Source organism: Puma concolor, chromosome B2 (genome assembly GCF_028749965.1).
Source record: "Puma concolor isolate L17-30 chromosome B2, mPumCon1.1.hap2, whole genome shotgun sequence".
Taxonomy (NCBI): domain Eukaryota; kingdom Metazoa; phylum Chordata; class Mammalia; order Carnivora; family Felidae; genus Puma; species Puma concolor.
Window position 1 is genome coordinate 42113886 of NC_141671.1, and position 15633 is coordinate 42129518.

Consider the following 15633-nt stretch of genomic DNA (forward strand, 5'->3'; position numbering starts at 1 on the left):
ACATGGACAGCATGTCTTTGAGCAGAGGAGTAGGACTGGGACAAAGGTACTCCTGACTAGGAGCTGCCCCAGAGATTCAGAAATGCACTCTGTTCCTGTTGGATGACGACACCCCTGTGCCTATATCCTCAGCACTTCCCTCCTGGGACTGGAAACCTGTGGAGGGGCTCTACTCTTTGCCATACCTCCAGCCTGAGCCTCAGAAGAATGAGCGATTGGGATACCTGACTCAGGCTGAGTGGTGGGAGCTGCTCTTCTTCATCAAGAAGCTGGATGCATGTGAGCAGCAGCCAATTCTCCAGAATCTTCGGGAGAACCTGGATGAGGTATCTTAGGCCTGAGATACTTGGTTTGTAGTGGATTTGGAGGTGAGATTCTCTAAGGGAGTTCTAGATAAGGGAGTGCTTAGGGGGAGGCTGGAGCTAGAGATGAGAGAGTATGAGGGGGCCTGCTGGGGAAGGAGACAAATTCCGTGAGGTCTGGTATGTAGAAGTGTGCAAGTCATGGCGGGAGGCGGCCACCCTGTCTATTACTGTCCCCTAGGACCTTTGCGTCTGCCCGTGCCTGAAATGCATACCTCCTTCTGTTGACAGACCCTGGGTGAAAAGGCCTTGGGGGAAATCTCCGTGCCCGTAGAGATGGCTGAGGGTCTGCTGCAGGTGCTCAGTAATCGGTTTGAGGGCAGTACCCTCAGTGACCTGCTCAACTCCCAAATCTACACCAAGTATGCACTGCTGCCTGATGAACTGAGCATCTCGTCTTCTTCACGAAGTCACTCATGTTCTCCAAATCCAGAAGAGGAGTCCAAGTTGGAGGTCAACTTCTCAGAAGAAGAGACTGAGTCTCCCAAAGCAAAAGCTGAGCCCCCAAAGGCAGATGCAGACACTGCCAAGGGAAAAACTGAGCCCCCCATGGCACAGAGTGATTCACAGCTGTTTAATCAACTTCTGGTGACTGAGGGGATGGTTCTTCCCCCTGAGATGAAGGAGGCAGCCAGTGGTGAGTCAGGTGCTGGGAAGGGAGGGTGAAGAAGTTGGAACAAGTCCCGGGCAGTCCCCACAGAAGTAGTTAGGGTAGAGGAAAGCTATGGAGGAAGATTGCTGTTGCATGGGAAAATGCTTTGGAAGCATTCATCCATCTTCCTTCCTTTGACCTTGAGTGTGTGTAACCAATCACTGCTCCCTATCTTCAGTATCCCTGGAAAAGGAGGGTCTGTTTTCTGGAATATCTTCATCTTCTGCGTTTGGCTATTAAATCCCTGGTACAGAATTGGAAAAGTTCAGAATGCAAGCTACAGTAATGAATAATGTATTAAAATGTCAGTAGGGTAACTGGGTTTGACCTTTAAACACTTCCAACTTGGAGCATCCTCAATTTTTTTAAGCCACTACCTTTCCCTCACCAATTTCAGAAATGGCTAGAGGCTTGCGGGGTCCTGGTCCACGCAGCTCCCTGGATCAGCATGTGGCAGCAGTCGTGGCCACCGTGCAGATATCCAGCTTGGACACAGACCTGCAGCTCTCAGGCCTCTATGCCCTCTCTCAGGCTGTGGAGGAGGCCACTGAGCGGGACCACCCTCTGGTCCGTCCTGACAGATCCCTGAGGTTAGAATGGTGGGGAAGGAAGGGGTTTTGGTTTAAGCTGCCATTGGGGGAGGATGGTGGTAGAGAGGGAAGGAGCTATATCAGGAATTTGAAAGGCTGGGACTGAAAGAAGGGTCAGCCTGAGGGAGTAGTCGAGCAGGAGGATGCAATAATATAATGGAATATCATAATATTCTTGGAGCACTTACTCTGTGTCAGGCTCTACATGCATTTTCTCATTAAATCCTTCTCTTTCTTCCTTCCTGAGGAAGAGTTGATACTATGCTTATGGCATTGTATGGGTGAGGAAACTGAACCTTAGAGCATTTAAGAGTTTGCACAGAGTTTGATAGATAGCACAGCCAGGATTCAAATGTAGGTCCTGTTGGCCCTAGAGATTGAGTTCTTTTCTTTTCTTTATTATCCCTTCCTGTTTTCTTTCTATTTTCAAAGGTATTTTTTAAATCACTACTTAATTATACAAATAATACACAAATACATTCTCATTTTGAAAGACCTGAAGGATGTAATAGAACATAGAAGGAAAAGACTAAGTCCTTCTTCACCACTGTTGCCAGTCTGCTGTGGATTCTTCAGACCTTCCATAGATTTACATTTGTTAGTGTGTTTCGAAATAGAACATCTTCTGAGTTTGTGTGTAAATAATTGTAATCGTACTACACGTTTCTGTGCTTTCCCTGCACACTCCTACACACTCAGTGTGTCTAAGAAAGCTCTACATGCCAGTCCACATAGAGCTGCCTCATTATTTTCTCTGATACACAGGATTCTGCACGTGATTATATCCAAGTTCAAGTACAGTGTTCTGATGGGTTCATTTTCCTCACAGCCGCCAACACTGGATACTATTATTTTTTAAATCTATCAGATTGGCAGAATTTTAAACGATTGGTGTCTTTGTTTTCATTTCTTAGTTCTAGTGAAGTCAAGCACATTTGCCCACATTCATTGTGTTTCTTCTATAAATTTGTTCTTATCCTTAGCCCATTTTCTTATTGGGTCTTCATTTTTTTCTTACTGATTTGTAGGCACTCTGGATATGAATTGGTTATTTATGTTTCACATATTTTGCTGGTTATTTTTCAAAATCATGTTAACTATTTTCTGGGTGTAAAATAATATATGCCCACTGTAAAAAAAGAATTAGACGATTATGAAGATAAAAATCATCTGAAGACCTTTTGCAGAGAGAGTCACTGTTAACATTTTGGTAAACATCCTTACTTATATTCCTGTATCCATTCATATATATTGCCCATGTTGTATTAACTTGTTTATAATAAGTCCTGGCTACACAAGGGGATTTATATTTAAAGCATATTTGATTCATGTTGTAGTCATCAAAAAGTTCATGAGAGAAGACAAATAAAGGCAGAACTTTCCCAGGCCACCTCCTCAACATACATCTCTGTCCCTGTGGGGAAGAAATAAATCCAGTTTTATTCTTGTGACACTCAGTGTGATCTAGGAACTCTGGAGCACTTCTTCCTTTCCTTCAAATTAGCATTTCCATAGGACTCTCTCTCTAACTCATATTGCTTATCTCTTAACTTTGTGGACAGTGTCTTTCATTGTGCTGAAGTTTTAGAATTTTATGTTAGAATTAATTAATTAACCTTTAAGTAGGCTCTACGTCCAACATGGGGCTCGAACTCATGACCCTGAGATCAAGAGTCACCTATTCTACTGACCAAGCCAGTCAGTCACCCCTGCGTTAGAATATTTTAATATTTTAAATGTTTATTTTTTTGAGACACAGAGACAGAGCACAAATGGGGGGAGGGGCAGAGAGAGAGAGAGACACAGAATCCAAAGCAGGCCCCAGGCTCCGAGCTGTCAGCACAGAGCCCAATGCAGGGCCTGAACTCACAAACCGCGAGATCATGACCTGTGCTAAAGTCGGATGTTTAACCGACTGAGCCTCTCAGTGCCTCTAGAATACTTTTAAACTTTTTAATGGCTTCTAGGTTTTGAGTGAGTCTGTCCTATTTCAAGATTATAAAAAGTATTTGTCTTTATTTTCTAAGGATAGCTATGGTTTTGTTTTTTACATTTACTTTAAAATCTGTTTGCAGTTTATTTATGCTGATGGAGTGAGGCAGAACCCCAGCTGTAATTGTTTCAGGTGTCTCCACCTCATGTGTCACATGGTCCTTGCTCTTCTCATTGGCTGGGATGCCACCCTTACCTAGCGATCTGTATCTATCCTGCGTCATTTCCAGAATTTTAATTTTTATAAATTTATCTTTTGTTAGCTAGCAGACAAGTCTACCATTATTTCTTTCTAAACATTTCTTGACTATTCTTGCATATTTTCTCATCTTATGCCCAAATCTACCTGCCATATGTTTTGTAAAAAACCTTTCAAACATTGTGATTAGAATTACATTGAATTTATAGATTTATTTGAAAAGGTAAACCAGGGCTGGCTGGGTGGCTTAGTCTGTTAAGTGTCCAACTCTTGATTTTTATTCCAGTCATGATCTCATGGTTGTGAGGTTGAGCCCCACTTTGGGCTCCATACTGGGCATGGAGCCCGCTTACAATTCTCCCTCCCTCTCCCTGTGTCCTTCTCCTACTTGTGTTTGACACGTGCATGTATGCACAGACGTTTTCTCTCTCTTTCTTTCTCTCCCAACAAAAAAAAAAGAAAAGGTGAGCCAGAGTTGGTAACCATTTTGCTCTACTGCCTCCTTCATGAGGTGAGGAGCCAGAGGCAGTTAGCCTGCAGAGGAGAGGGAGGGAAGAGTGGAACTAAGGCAAGAGCAGCTTGGATAATGGTGGGGGTGATGGATCTTGGTGGAGAGGGTTGGAGAGGGAGTCAGGTGTGACTTTTGGGATGGGGAACTCCAATGTCTCTTCTCTCTAAGAGAGAAGCTAGTGAAGACGCTGGTGGAGCTGCTGACCAACCAGGTGGGAGAGAAGATGGTGGTGGTGCTGGCCCTGCGCCTCCTCTACCTGCTCATGACCAAGCATGAGTGGCGCCCACTCTTTGCCAGGGAGGGTGGCATCTACGCTGTGCTGGTTTGCATGCAAGAATATAAGACTTCCGTCCTGGTGCAGCAGGCAGGGCTGGCGGTGAGTGGACTGGGCCTGGTGGGAGAGAGTGATGGGCAGGAGGGGCAGGCCGGGGGACCACTGATCTTGAGGAGGTACTGTGGTGATTTAGACCAGGGAGGAGACATTAGGATGGAAAGATGCAGGTGGGTTGAAGGTTCTAGCGGAACAGCCTTTGCGATTGAATGTGTGTCGGAAGAAAGGGAGAATGTTTTTAAGAATGACTCCCAGGTTTAAAATGGAGCAGCAGAGGGGATGAGGAGGTCATTCACTAAGTGGGGGAATGTGGAAGGAGGAAGAGGTATGGAAAGAAGGTCTGGAATTGAGTTTTTAGGTTTGTTCAGTTTCCCATATCTTTTTAGTTACAGTTAGATATCTGGTTGGAGACTAATTTTCTGCATGTGCCAAAATGATTTTTTACCCTTTGATCTGAGTGGTACCCTTACACAGAAAATACTCCCTCACCAGATGTGGGTGCCTTGCCACCTGGGCCCAGAGGAAGGGGGGCCCTCATCCAGGGGAGCTTATAGAAGAATTAGCTTCCTGACTACTCCAGACACAAGTGCTGGCTGGTAGGAGGTGTGGACAGGGTGTGCTCTGTATAGCTTGGAGTCCCTGAGGGGGGCAGGTAGGCTTCATCCAGATCAGTTCTGAGAATGGATTCTGACAGTATAATGGCAACAACACGGACAGGAGCCCCAGTCCCCTTATGTTAGGCTGTCTCAGAGCGAGGTTGGGAGGCTCTTTTCCTGTGCGGGGCCAGCTAGGTGCTGCTCTGCAGAGCAGCCAAGCATTCATCATCTAGGCCGTGTTTGCTCAGAGAATTCCCCAACCCTTTCAGATTGCATGACCAAAATACAGCATTTGCCCCTAAATTCAAACTCTTTGCCCTGTAGCAAACTGGCATCATCTTATTTATAACTTCAGGTTTATAGAATTCAGCTAACTGGGGAGATTGGGGTAACCAAAGGGAGAAAGCCTCGTTGTGACATGGCGTAATGGTAGTGTGGAGAATTCAGGCCTTAAAAGGGAGAGTGTCCTGAGAATTAGTTCTAATCTTCTCCCTCCCTAGAGGGTTTCTTCTCAAGTGTCCTCCCTTTCACCAGGGAAGAGAGGTATAGCTTTCATCTTAATTTCATTTTCTTTGTAGTACCAGCAGACACGTTCATGCATTCCAAGTATTTTTTCCTAGAATTCCAACCGCTCTTCCTGTGAGACAACCCAAATAGTCTTGTCGAGGAGGGCTGGCTACTGGCTTTAGAGGTCAAGGGACATAGGTTTGAGAGTGTTGGCCTAGTGGTGGTGATTGAAGCGATGGGAGCAGATGAAGTTGTCTAGGGAGGGAGTACAGAGTGAGAAGGGGGCAGGAACTTCCACATTCAAGGATTTGGCAGAGGAATTCCAGGGAGGCAGGACAACCAGGAGTATATGAGATCCTGGCACTCAAGAGAAGGGAGGTTCTACAAAGGGAGGGGTGGTCCAGTGACGTGGAAGACAATGTCAAGGTAAAGCCTTTGAATACAACTAGATGCTATGAAAGGGCCCCATCTTGAGAGGTAGCTACGGGAGGGGGCAGCCATCCCACTCAGTTTGCCTTGGCGCTGGCAGAGAGAAGTTGCTGACTGATTTTATCACTGAGCCTCAGTATTTTCTTTGCTTTCTTCTCTTGTCTTTCTTTTTGTTTTTATCATTGGTATCCCATCACCACCTCTTCCATTTCCATCTCCTACTCGACCTATTTGCCAACAGCTCAGCTGCCCCAAAGTTTGGGGTCAGAGAATGAGGGCCTGGCTCTCCTCTTTCTCTGCATGGCGGCTCTACCCATAACTAATTCTGCTTCCACATCCCCCTTGCAGGCACTGAAGATGCTGGCCGTTGCCAGCTCCTCGGAGATCCCCACTTTTATCACTGGCCGAGATTCTATCCATCCTTTGTTTGATGCCCAGATGACCAGAGAGATCTTCGCCAGCATTGACTCAGCCACCCGCCCAGGCTCTGAGAGCCTGCTTCTTACTGTCCCCGCAGCCGTGATCCTGATGCTGAACACAGAGGGGTCAGGGCATCACCCTCCAAATTCCTGCTAAGCCCCAACCCCCGCTGCTGCTCTGTGCTTCACAGAAATTCCCTTCGTGTTGTTACCTCTGGATGAAACATTGGTGGCCCTCTCTGACTGTTACTGGTAGAGAGGTCAAGTGGTTGGGGGTAGGGAGATCCCCAGAGAGAGCAAGGGCACCCTGGCCTTCCTTCCTGGGGTTGGGAGGAGTGGCTTGAGATCAGGGAGCCAGATGTCCTGGCCTCACAGGAGTCCTGGAGCCCTCTCTTCCCCCAGCTGCGGGCCTCTTCCCCTCTGTGCTTGCTTCCTGCTTCCGTTGCATTCACTCTGTTTCAATTTCTTCCCGGGATTACCTCCCTCCTCCCAGGTGTTCCTCCGCAGTGAGAAACGGTCTGCTCCTGCTCAACCTGCTTCTGTGCAACCACCACACTCTGGGGGACCAGATTATAACCCGGGAGCTGAGAGACACCTTGTTCAGGCACTCTGGGATAGCACCGGGGACAGAACCCATGCCCACCACACGTACCATCCTCATGATGCTTCTCAATCGCTACTCAGAGCCGCCAGGCTGTCCTGAGCACACAGGTACCATTGTGGAGGGGGTGGTTCTGCCGAGGAATCGGGCAGTGCTGGCCTGTGGCCAGAAGGGCTAAGGCTTATGTACTAGTACCTTACTGGAAAGACATGATAAACCTTCAGGAAACGAGTAAGGGTTTTGGCACTCAAGTTAGAGCTTAAGTAAAACTTCCTGACCAAGAGGAGAAGGATACTCTAGACTAGCGTTACCTAGAGTAAAGCCACCATGCAGGGTGCCTGACTGGCTCAGCCAGTAGAGCATGTGACTCTTGATCTCTGGGTTGTAAGTTCCAGCTCCATGTTGGGTGTAGAGATTACTTAAAAATAAAATCTTGGGGCACCTGGGTGGCTGAGTCGATTAGATGTCCAACTTTGGCTCGGGTCATGATGTCTCGGTTTGCGAGTTCGAGCTCCACATCAGGCTCTGTGCTGACAGCTCAGAGCCTGGAGCCTGCTTCAGATTCTGTGTCTCCCTCTCTCTTTGCTCCTCCCCCACTTGCGCTCTGTCCCTCTCTGTCTCCCAAAAAAGAATAAACGGTAAAAAAATAAAAAATAAAATCTTTAGGGGCACCTGGGTGGCTCAGTCGGTTAAGTGTCCGACTCTTGATTTCGGCTCAGGTCATTATCTCATGGTTTGTGAGTTCAAGCCCCATATGGGGCTCCGTCCTGACAGTGCAGAGCCTGCTTGGGATTCTCTCCTTTTCTCTCTGCCCCTCCCCTGTTGTGCACGTGTGCATGCTCTGTCTCTCTCTCTCTCTTTCTTTTAAAATAAATAAATAAAAACTTCAAAAAATTTTTAAAAAAATCTTTAAAGCCACCGTGATAGGTAGTAGAGGGATGTAATTATAATAGCTAATATTTATTGGCTTAGGTAACCACAAAGCTCCCATTTAATGATGAAAAGTAATTGTATGACTATAGAGATTAAAAATTTACGCGTTTAACATGACAGTGTTTGCCGAACTAAACTTTTTTCCAGATGCAGCTAGCTATATACTGGGGCCAGAGAAGAAAATCCCCACAGTTTGGTACAAACTACAGACAGTCCTCCAAATAGGAGGAAAATTTGGGGGTGGTTTTCTGGACTTGTCCAGTTCGTGGTTTGACCACCTTGCATGACTGACTCCTCTTCATACTCATGTTTTTCCTCCCATGCGTCTGGCAGCAGCACTGGAAACCCCTGGCACCCAGGGCCAGGATGGGTCCCCTGAGCATCTGATCCGGTCCCTAGCAGGGGGCCCATCTGCGGAACTCCTACTGGGCTTAGAGCGGGTGCTGTGCCGGGAGGGCGGCCCAGGGGGCGCCGTGAGACCCCTCCTAAAGCGCCTCCAGCAGGAGACTCAGCCCTTCCTCCTGTTGCTGCGGACTCTGGATGCCCCGGGACCCAACAAAACTCTGCTGCTGACTGCATTGAGGTGAGGGCCCTGTTGGGGCACCCGTGCATCGGAGGTAAGGGGAGCTGCGGACTGCAGGGACTTTGCTTGTTTCATCCCGTCACTAGGGTCATGACTCGGCTACTGGATCACCCTGAGGCGATGGTCCTCCCCTGGCATGAGGTCTTGGAGCCCTGCCTCAACTGTCTGAATGGCCCTAGCAGTGACTCTGAGGTACCAGGGCCCCAATAAAGGCAGGGGAGGGAGAGGCAGCCTCTGGGGCGCTGGCTACCTTTGTGAGGCAATGGAAGGCAAAGCACAGCCTTTCTGGATGAGTCTGAACACTGAGAGGGGTGGAGAGGAAGGAATTTCCTCTAAGAATGCTCAGAACTGGGGCCTTTGAAGAATAATCTTTTGCCTGCAGCTGGATTTTAGATTCTGGGTTTAGGAGAAGCCCCCATTCACCAATCCAAACATTCCTCGCTCTCCACCCTCCCCGGTTTGTGGATTGTGGACCAAGGCTCAGGCACCAAGGTGGGCTCTTGAGAGAGCTTCGCCCTGGCAGCAAGAAGCATTGGAAGCTGTGCCCAGACCCTGCTTCTGGCACCTCTGGAGTCCCAGCACCCCCGCTGTTCTGTCCCAACCTTCTTTGGTACTCTCCTTTCCCTGGACTTTCAAACTTCTCCAAAGTCTCAGCCACCACATTCCCTTTTCGAACCCACCCCTCATCCTTTATGTGGCCTGCCCTTTGCGTCCCATACATTAATCTTGTGGCTCCGGGCTCAGATTGTTCAGGAGCTGCTCTGCTTTCTGCATCGCCTGGCCTCAATGCACAAGGACTATGCAGTGGTTCTCTGCTGCCTGGGAGCCAAAGAGGCCCTCTCCAAAGTCCTGGACAAGCACTCGGCTCAGCTGCTGCTGGCCTGTGAGCTTCGGGACCTGGTGACTGAGTGTGAAAAACATGCCCAGCTCTATAGTAACCTCACCTCCAGCATCCTGGCTGGCTGCATTCAGGTGAGGAGGCTTGTGGGTCCAGAGCTTAGGGAGAACATAAGTGAGAAGCAGGGGAAGGGGATTCGGTGTGTGTCCCTGTTTGGTAACCCTACTTGGCACAAGTGGTAGCAAATCTGGGGCACTTGTTTCCCGGCCTTTCTTTACCCCACATGGTCCCGTTCTGCCAAAATTTGTGAAGGGAGAGGTTGAGTGTTTTGTTGCTCCTTGACTTGTTCTCCATACCTGTTTCTGTGTGTTCTTCATGTTCTTCCTTCCTCACCGCGCCCCTTCTCTCTGATGTTCTGGCTGTAGATGGTGCTGGGCCAGATCGAAGACCACAGACGAACCCACCGACCCATCAACATCCCCTTCTTTGACGTGTTCCTCAGGCATCTCTGCCAGGGTCTGTGTCCCAATCTGCTTTCTCCTGGCTCCCACCCCAGTATTTCTTCTCTCTGTCTTTTTACTTTTTTCTCTCTCAACTAACTTCCCACTTGCCCCCAGGCTCCAGTGTGGAAGTGAAGGAGGACAAGTGCTGGGAGAAGGTGGAGGTGTCTTCCAACCCTCACCGGGCCAGCAAGCTGACGGATCGAAACCCCAAGACCTACTGGGAGTCCAATGGCAGCACTGGCTCCCACTACATCACCTTGCACATGCACCGTGGTGTTCTTATTAGGTGTGAACATGCCCATGTGCACCATAGGTGCACACACACGTGTGTGGGAATATTCTGATACACCCCAGCATATATTTTCCAAAGCACCCACATATACGCAACCCTGTCTGTAACCCCTATGTGTGAGACACACTCAAACCCATTTTGTGCAGTAAACAGATAGACACATTGATCTGCATTCCTTGTGCAGTATAGACATCCTCACTCCCTGAGCCTGGTGATGTACTCCGCCCACAGGTATAGATGTCACTATCCTGTGCATGGTGTTGAGGGAGATTGACAACTGCCTTATTCACTCTTCCCATGGGTGCTTGTTTAATGTATACTCTGTGCCAGGCACTGGGCCAGGGTCTGGGGCTATAAGGACAATAAGATATGGTACCCGTCTTCAGGGAACTTGCAGTCTTCTTGGGGAACTAGGCTGGAGAATCAGTAAGAGTAAGAAAAACCACCATGTGCCCTGGACCCTGAGGCCAAGTAAGAGGTGGGAGAAGCCTTCTAGAAGGTGGGGCTAAGTGAGCAGAGCTCCAAAGTAGAAATTAGCTGTGTAAATAGAAGGAAGTGGGAAGTCCAGGCAGAGGGACAGCATATGTGCAAAATGTTAGTAAGAAATGTAATGATGTATTTGGGGGAAACTTAAGTAACTGTGTTTGTCTGGAATGAAGGGTGTTTGTCGTGAAATGGCAGGAGACCGCCATAAAACTAGGCAGAGCCAGACCACAGAGAGTTTTGTGAGCTAAGAAGTTTGAGCTTTATTCTGGAACTTGGGGAGCCATTGAAGGATTTTAAGGAGAGAAGAGACAAAACAAGATTTTTTTTTTTTAATTTAGAAAAGTCACTCTGGCAATCATGGCAGTTTGGGTTGGAGGCCCGAGAAAGATTTGGACGGTTTATGCAGTGATCTAGTTGAGAAATGAATGTCTTCAGTTAGGCACAGGGAGTGGGAATAGTGAGGGGTGGCAGACTGGGAGATCTCAAGGGGCAGAGTCTATAGGACATGCCATTGACATGAGGGAAGCCATGAGTGGGAGAAGTCATAGTGACAGAGTGCTCTGGTAGATGGCAGTTTTCTTTCCCAAGAAGGATGATGGAAGAGGAGCAGGCTTCTGTGGATGGATCATGGTTCCATTTAGGCATGTTGACTTAGAGGTACCTATGCGTTGTGACATGGAAATGTCTGTTGGGTACATGGTATGAAAGCTAAGAGGAGCCGTCTAGTGTAGACATGTGGATTTGGAGTAGAGTATTCGTGTTTTGCTTGAAACTATGGTTTCTAAATAAAGTCATTTTGAAGAAAAAAATTCCTTTTGGGGAAAGATAAGAGGAGAGCAGGGGATCCGGGAACACTGACAGTTAAGGAGGCAGCAGAGAGACAGGAGTCTGAGGAAGAAGTGGTAGGTTGAAGTCACTTTGAACAAAGACCAGGGTCCCTGTTCTAACTGATTGTTTTCTTTTGTCTCAGGCAGCTGACTTTGCTCGTGGCCAGTGAGGACTCAAGTTACATGCCAGCCAGAGTGGTTGTGTTTGGGGGTGACAGTGCCAGCTGCATCAGCACTGAGCTCAACACGGTGAGGACCCTGGTGCCCTCCCCCACCTTGACCTTACTCCATATTCCTTCCCCCAGGCAGGCATTGCCTGCAATCATAAGCAGTGAGGGCAGAGTTCGGGAAGCAGATTTGTGCGGGTTTGTGGGCTCGGTGCAGAAGTAAAGGGCACACACCATCACAAGACTTGTGGCTGCTATCAATAGTCTGTCCGACCCCACTTCCAGAGGTGACAGTTCTCTCTCCTCCCCTGCCCCATCAGGTGAATGTGATGCCCTCTGCCAGCAGGGTGATCCTCCTGGAGAACCTGAACCGCTTCTGGCCCATCATCCAGATCCGCATAAAGCGTTGCCAGCAGGTAGAGTGAGGGAAGAGGCTGGGCTGGGAATCACGGGGTAGTACAGGGTCTCCATAGTGACTGCATTCCCCAGCACTTGGGGGGCCAGGCTCAGGCCACATACCTGCTCCGGGATGGCCCAGAAGCCTGTTGAGTTCCAGAGATGTGAGAATATCTCAAGTGCCTCCAAGGGAATTCAGGGTGTGAGGCCTGGCTTTTTCTTGGTAGTCCTTGGTGGCTGGGTGGCTTAGGTGACAGACAAGTGTGTGCATGTTACAGGGTGGCATTGACACCCGGGTTCGAGGTGTGGAGGTCTTGGGCCCGAAGCCCACTTTCTGGCCACTATTCCGGGAGCAGCTGTGTCGCCGTACCTGTCTCTTCTACACCATTCGGGCGCAAGCCTGGAGCCGGGACATAGCAGAGGACCGCAGGCGCCTCCTCCAGCTCTGTCCCAGGTGGGTGGGGCAGACAGTGGCTGGGGTTGAAGGGAGCGGGGAGAGGTTAATGGATCAGGAGGACACTGCTAAGAAGTAGGTGGTGGGAGACTTCTGCAGAAGTCTGAAAGGTAAAGCAGCGGCCGGGACAAGAGGGGAGGGTGAACACAGGTGAGAAGTGCGTGCTGATGGCTGCGAGCTGGTTAGGGGACTGAGCATGGTGGGATTGGGAGCTGACTGTGCTTGAGTGGAGGCCTCACAAAAACCTGTGCCTTAAATCCTTGACCACACACCTCTTATTCCCAGACTGAACAGGGTTTTGCGCCACGAGCAGAATTTTGCTGATCGCTTCCTCCCTGACGATGAGGCTGCCCAAGCGCTGGGCAAGACCTGCTGGGAGGCCCTGGTCAGCCCCCTGGTGCAGAACATCACCTCCCCCGGTAACCATCGCGACCCCTGGCCCCACTAACCAGTTCCTCATAATTGTTCCCAGGGATCACCTGAGTTAATGCTCTTGGTTATCTTGGTCCCTGTCTTTATCCCCGAAGGCCTGTCACCTCAGTGCTCCTCTCCTTCCTATCCCAGGGACTACTGGGTATTTGAATCTTCTCTACCCCACCCCCAACCTGTTAGCGTACCCCTAGACTCCCAATGAAGTAAGCCTTGGTGATGGGAGGGCTTGACCTGGCTGCCCGCCCCAACCAAGGCTTTTTGTATAATTGGGCCTTTTCTCTCCTCTTCCTGGGCTATCTGTTCCCCTATTTCCCATCAGCTGTTTTTGGTCTGTGTCTTCTTTTAGATGCGGAAGGTGTGAGTTCCCTGGGATGGCTGCTGGATCAGTACTTAGAGCAAAGGGAGAGCTCTCAGAACCCCCTGAGTCGAGCGGCATCCTTTGCCTCTCGAGTTCGTCGCCTTTGTCACTTGCTGGTGCATGTAGAGCCTCCGCCTGGGCCTTCTCCTGAACCATCCACTCGGCCTAGTAAGTCCCAGCCATGGCCTGTTGAGCTGAGAATCTGGCCAGTGGTGATACCTGGCTCCTTCCCCTCTTGGATCTTACTTTTCCTGACTGCTCTGTGCACACCTTTCCAGGGGTCAGTACCCAAGATCCCCTAGATTCACTCAGGGGCTGAGATGAAACCCCTTCCTTTGCCCTCTGTCTCCACAGTCAGCAAGAACAGTAAGGGCCGGGATCGGAGCCCCGGGCCTTCACCAGTTCTTCCAAGCAGCAGCCTGAGGAACATAACCCAATGCTGGCTGAGCGTGGTGCAAGAGCAGGTGAGTGGAAGGAAGTGCAGTGGGAGGCGGGGCAGGGCTGCTAGGCTATTGCATGTGGGACCACACCTTTTATGCTATTTCTCCTCTCTTCTCAGGTCAGCAGGTTCCTGGCTGCAGCCTGGAGGGCTCCCGACTTCGTGCCTCGGTACTGCAAACTCTATGAGCACTTGCAGAGAGCAGGTTCAGAGCTCTTTGGGCCTCGGGCAGCCTTCACGCTGGCTCTGCGCAGTGGCTTCTCCGGCGCGTTGCTACAGCAGTCCTTCCTCACTGCTGCTCACGTGAGTACTACCAGCCTCCTGGTTACCACTGAGAGCTGGCTTCTTTCTCTGCCTTTCGCCTCCTCTCACTGCCCACTCTTCTGCTCCACTCCCTCTTCATGGTTGGCCTGTGCCCTTTCCATTGCCCCCAGATAAGTGAGCAGTTTGCCAGGCACATCGACCAGCAGATCCAGGGCGGCCTGGTTGGTGGAGCCCCTGGAGTGGAAATGCTGGGGAGGCTTCAGCGGCACCTGGAGCCCATCATGGTCCTTTCTGGCCTGGAGCTGGCTACTACTTTTGAGCACTTCTACCAGTGAGTGCAGGTCTGAGAGGTAGGGGAGGGGAGACCTAGAGTCTAGAAAGGGTGAAGATTTGAGTCTTGGAGAGAAGATGGAGGAGGAGGGACTAAGATACAGAGATGGCCATGGCACTGGTGGAAAGGGAGCAGGGAGGAAGAGGGGAAGCAGGGTGGAGTGCCCACACTGAGGCTCGGCCCGGCCTGTGTGTGACACTGCAGGCACTACATGGCAGACCGTCTCCTGAGCTTGGGCTCGAGCTGGCTGGAGGGGGCCGTGCTGGAGCAGATCGGTCTCTGCTTCCCCAACCGCCTCCCCCAGCAGATGCTGCGGAGCCTGAGCATGTCCGAGGAGCTGCAGCACCAGTTCCACCTCTTCCAGCTCCAGCGGCTTGACAAGCTGCTCTTGGAGCAGGAGAATGAGGAAGAACAGGGCCTGGACGAAGAAGAGGTAAGAGGAAGGGAAATGAGAGGGAGAATAGGAGAGCAAAAGACTAGACCAAAGAAGGGAGCCCAAGAGCCCTTGAAATCCTTCTATCTCTCAGGAGGAAGCAGAGGAAGAGGAGGCTGAGAAAGAACTATTTATCGAAGATTCAAGTCCAACAGTTTCCATACTGGTCCTGTCACCACGCTGCTGGCCGGTCTCCCCACTCTGCTACCTGTACCATCCCAGAAAGTGCCTTCCCACTGAATTCTGTGATGCCCTTGACCAGTTCTCCAATTTCTACAGCCAGAGTGAGGAGATAGGGACAGGCAATTGGAGATTGGGGTGAGATTTGGGGTGGCAGGAGAGGAAGTGGAGAGGACCTGTGGACAGAAATGTGTAGATATGAACAAAAATGGTCTCTAGGCAGAGCAGTCTCCTAGGGAAGGGTGAAAAGGTGGGTTAGGTCTTTATTAGTATCTCTCATTATTGCTCTCACGTTTGTATGAATTTGTTCTGTTTTTCTAACTTCAAGTTGCATGCCTACTTAACTTTTAGTCTTTTCAGGCTTCTTTCCAAGTAAAAACATTTAAGGGTATTCATTTCCCTCTCAATATTGCTTTAGCTGCATTCTGTAAGTTTTTTTGGTTTTTGGATTTTTTTTAGATTTGTTTTTATTGTGGTATACTTAGTTTTCAGTACAGTATAGAAATCTTAGCTGTGACTTAATGAATT

At 49.6% G+C, this 15633-nt stretch overlaps 1 protein-coding gene across 3 annotated transcripts in view; it reads left to right on the forward strand.

The window, feature by feature from the left end:
- CUL9 (cullin 9) overlaps nucleotides 1-15633 on the forward strand; it is a 37130-nt gene that overhangs the window by 4448 nt on the left and 17049 nt on the right. For 2 of the 3 annotated variants that reach the window (XM_086706903.1, XM_086706904.1), the window contains exons 6-26: nucleotides 133-326; nucleotides 594-999; nucleotides 1412-1604; nucleotides 4475-4682; nucleotides 6518-6714; nucleotides 7082-7299; nucleotides 8456-8705; nucleotides 8792-8897; nucleotides 9450-9677; nucleotides 9969-10059; nucleotides 10161-10332; nucleotides 11795-11900; nucleotides 12139-12234; nucleotides 12493-12668; nucleotides 12954-13087; nucleotides 13447-13626; nucleotides 13813-13922; nucleotides 14018-14200; nucleotides 14332-14492; nucleotides 14697-14925; nucleotides 15020-15209. In XM_086706903.1, the coding sequence (XP_086563029.1) occupies nucleotides 133-326; nucleotides 594-999; nucleotides 1412-1604; nucleotides 4475-4682; nucleotides 6518-6714; nucleotides 7082-7299; nucleotides 8456-8705; nucleotides 8792-8897; nucleotides 9450-9677; nucleotides 9969-10059; nucleotides 10161-10332; nucleotides 11795-11900; nucleotides 12139-12234; nucleotides 12493-12668; nucleotides 12954-13087; nucleotides 13447-13626; nucleotides 13813-13922; nucleotides 14018-14200; nucleotides 14332-14492; nucleotides 14697-14925; nucleotides 15020-15209 (3828 nt within the window). The remainder of the gene's footprint in view (nucleotides 1-132; nucleotides 327-593; nucleotides 1000-1411; nucleotides 1605-4474; nucleotides 4683-6517; nucleotides 6715-7081; nucleotides 7300-8455; nucleotides 8706-8791; nucleotides 8898-9449; nucleotides 9678-9968; nucleotides 10060-10160; nucleotides 10333-11794; nucleotides 11901-12138; nucleotides 12235-12492; nucleotides 12669-12953; nucleotides 13088-13446; nucleotides 13627-13812; nucleotides 13923-14017; nucleotides 14201-14331; nucleotides 14493-14696; nucleotides 14926-15019; nucleotides 15210-15633) is intronic. The other variant, XM_086706905.1, reaches the window with a different exon arrangement.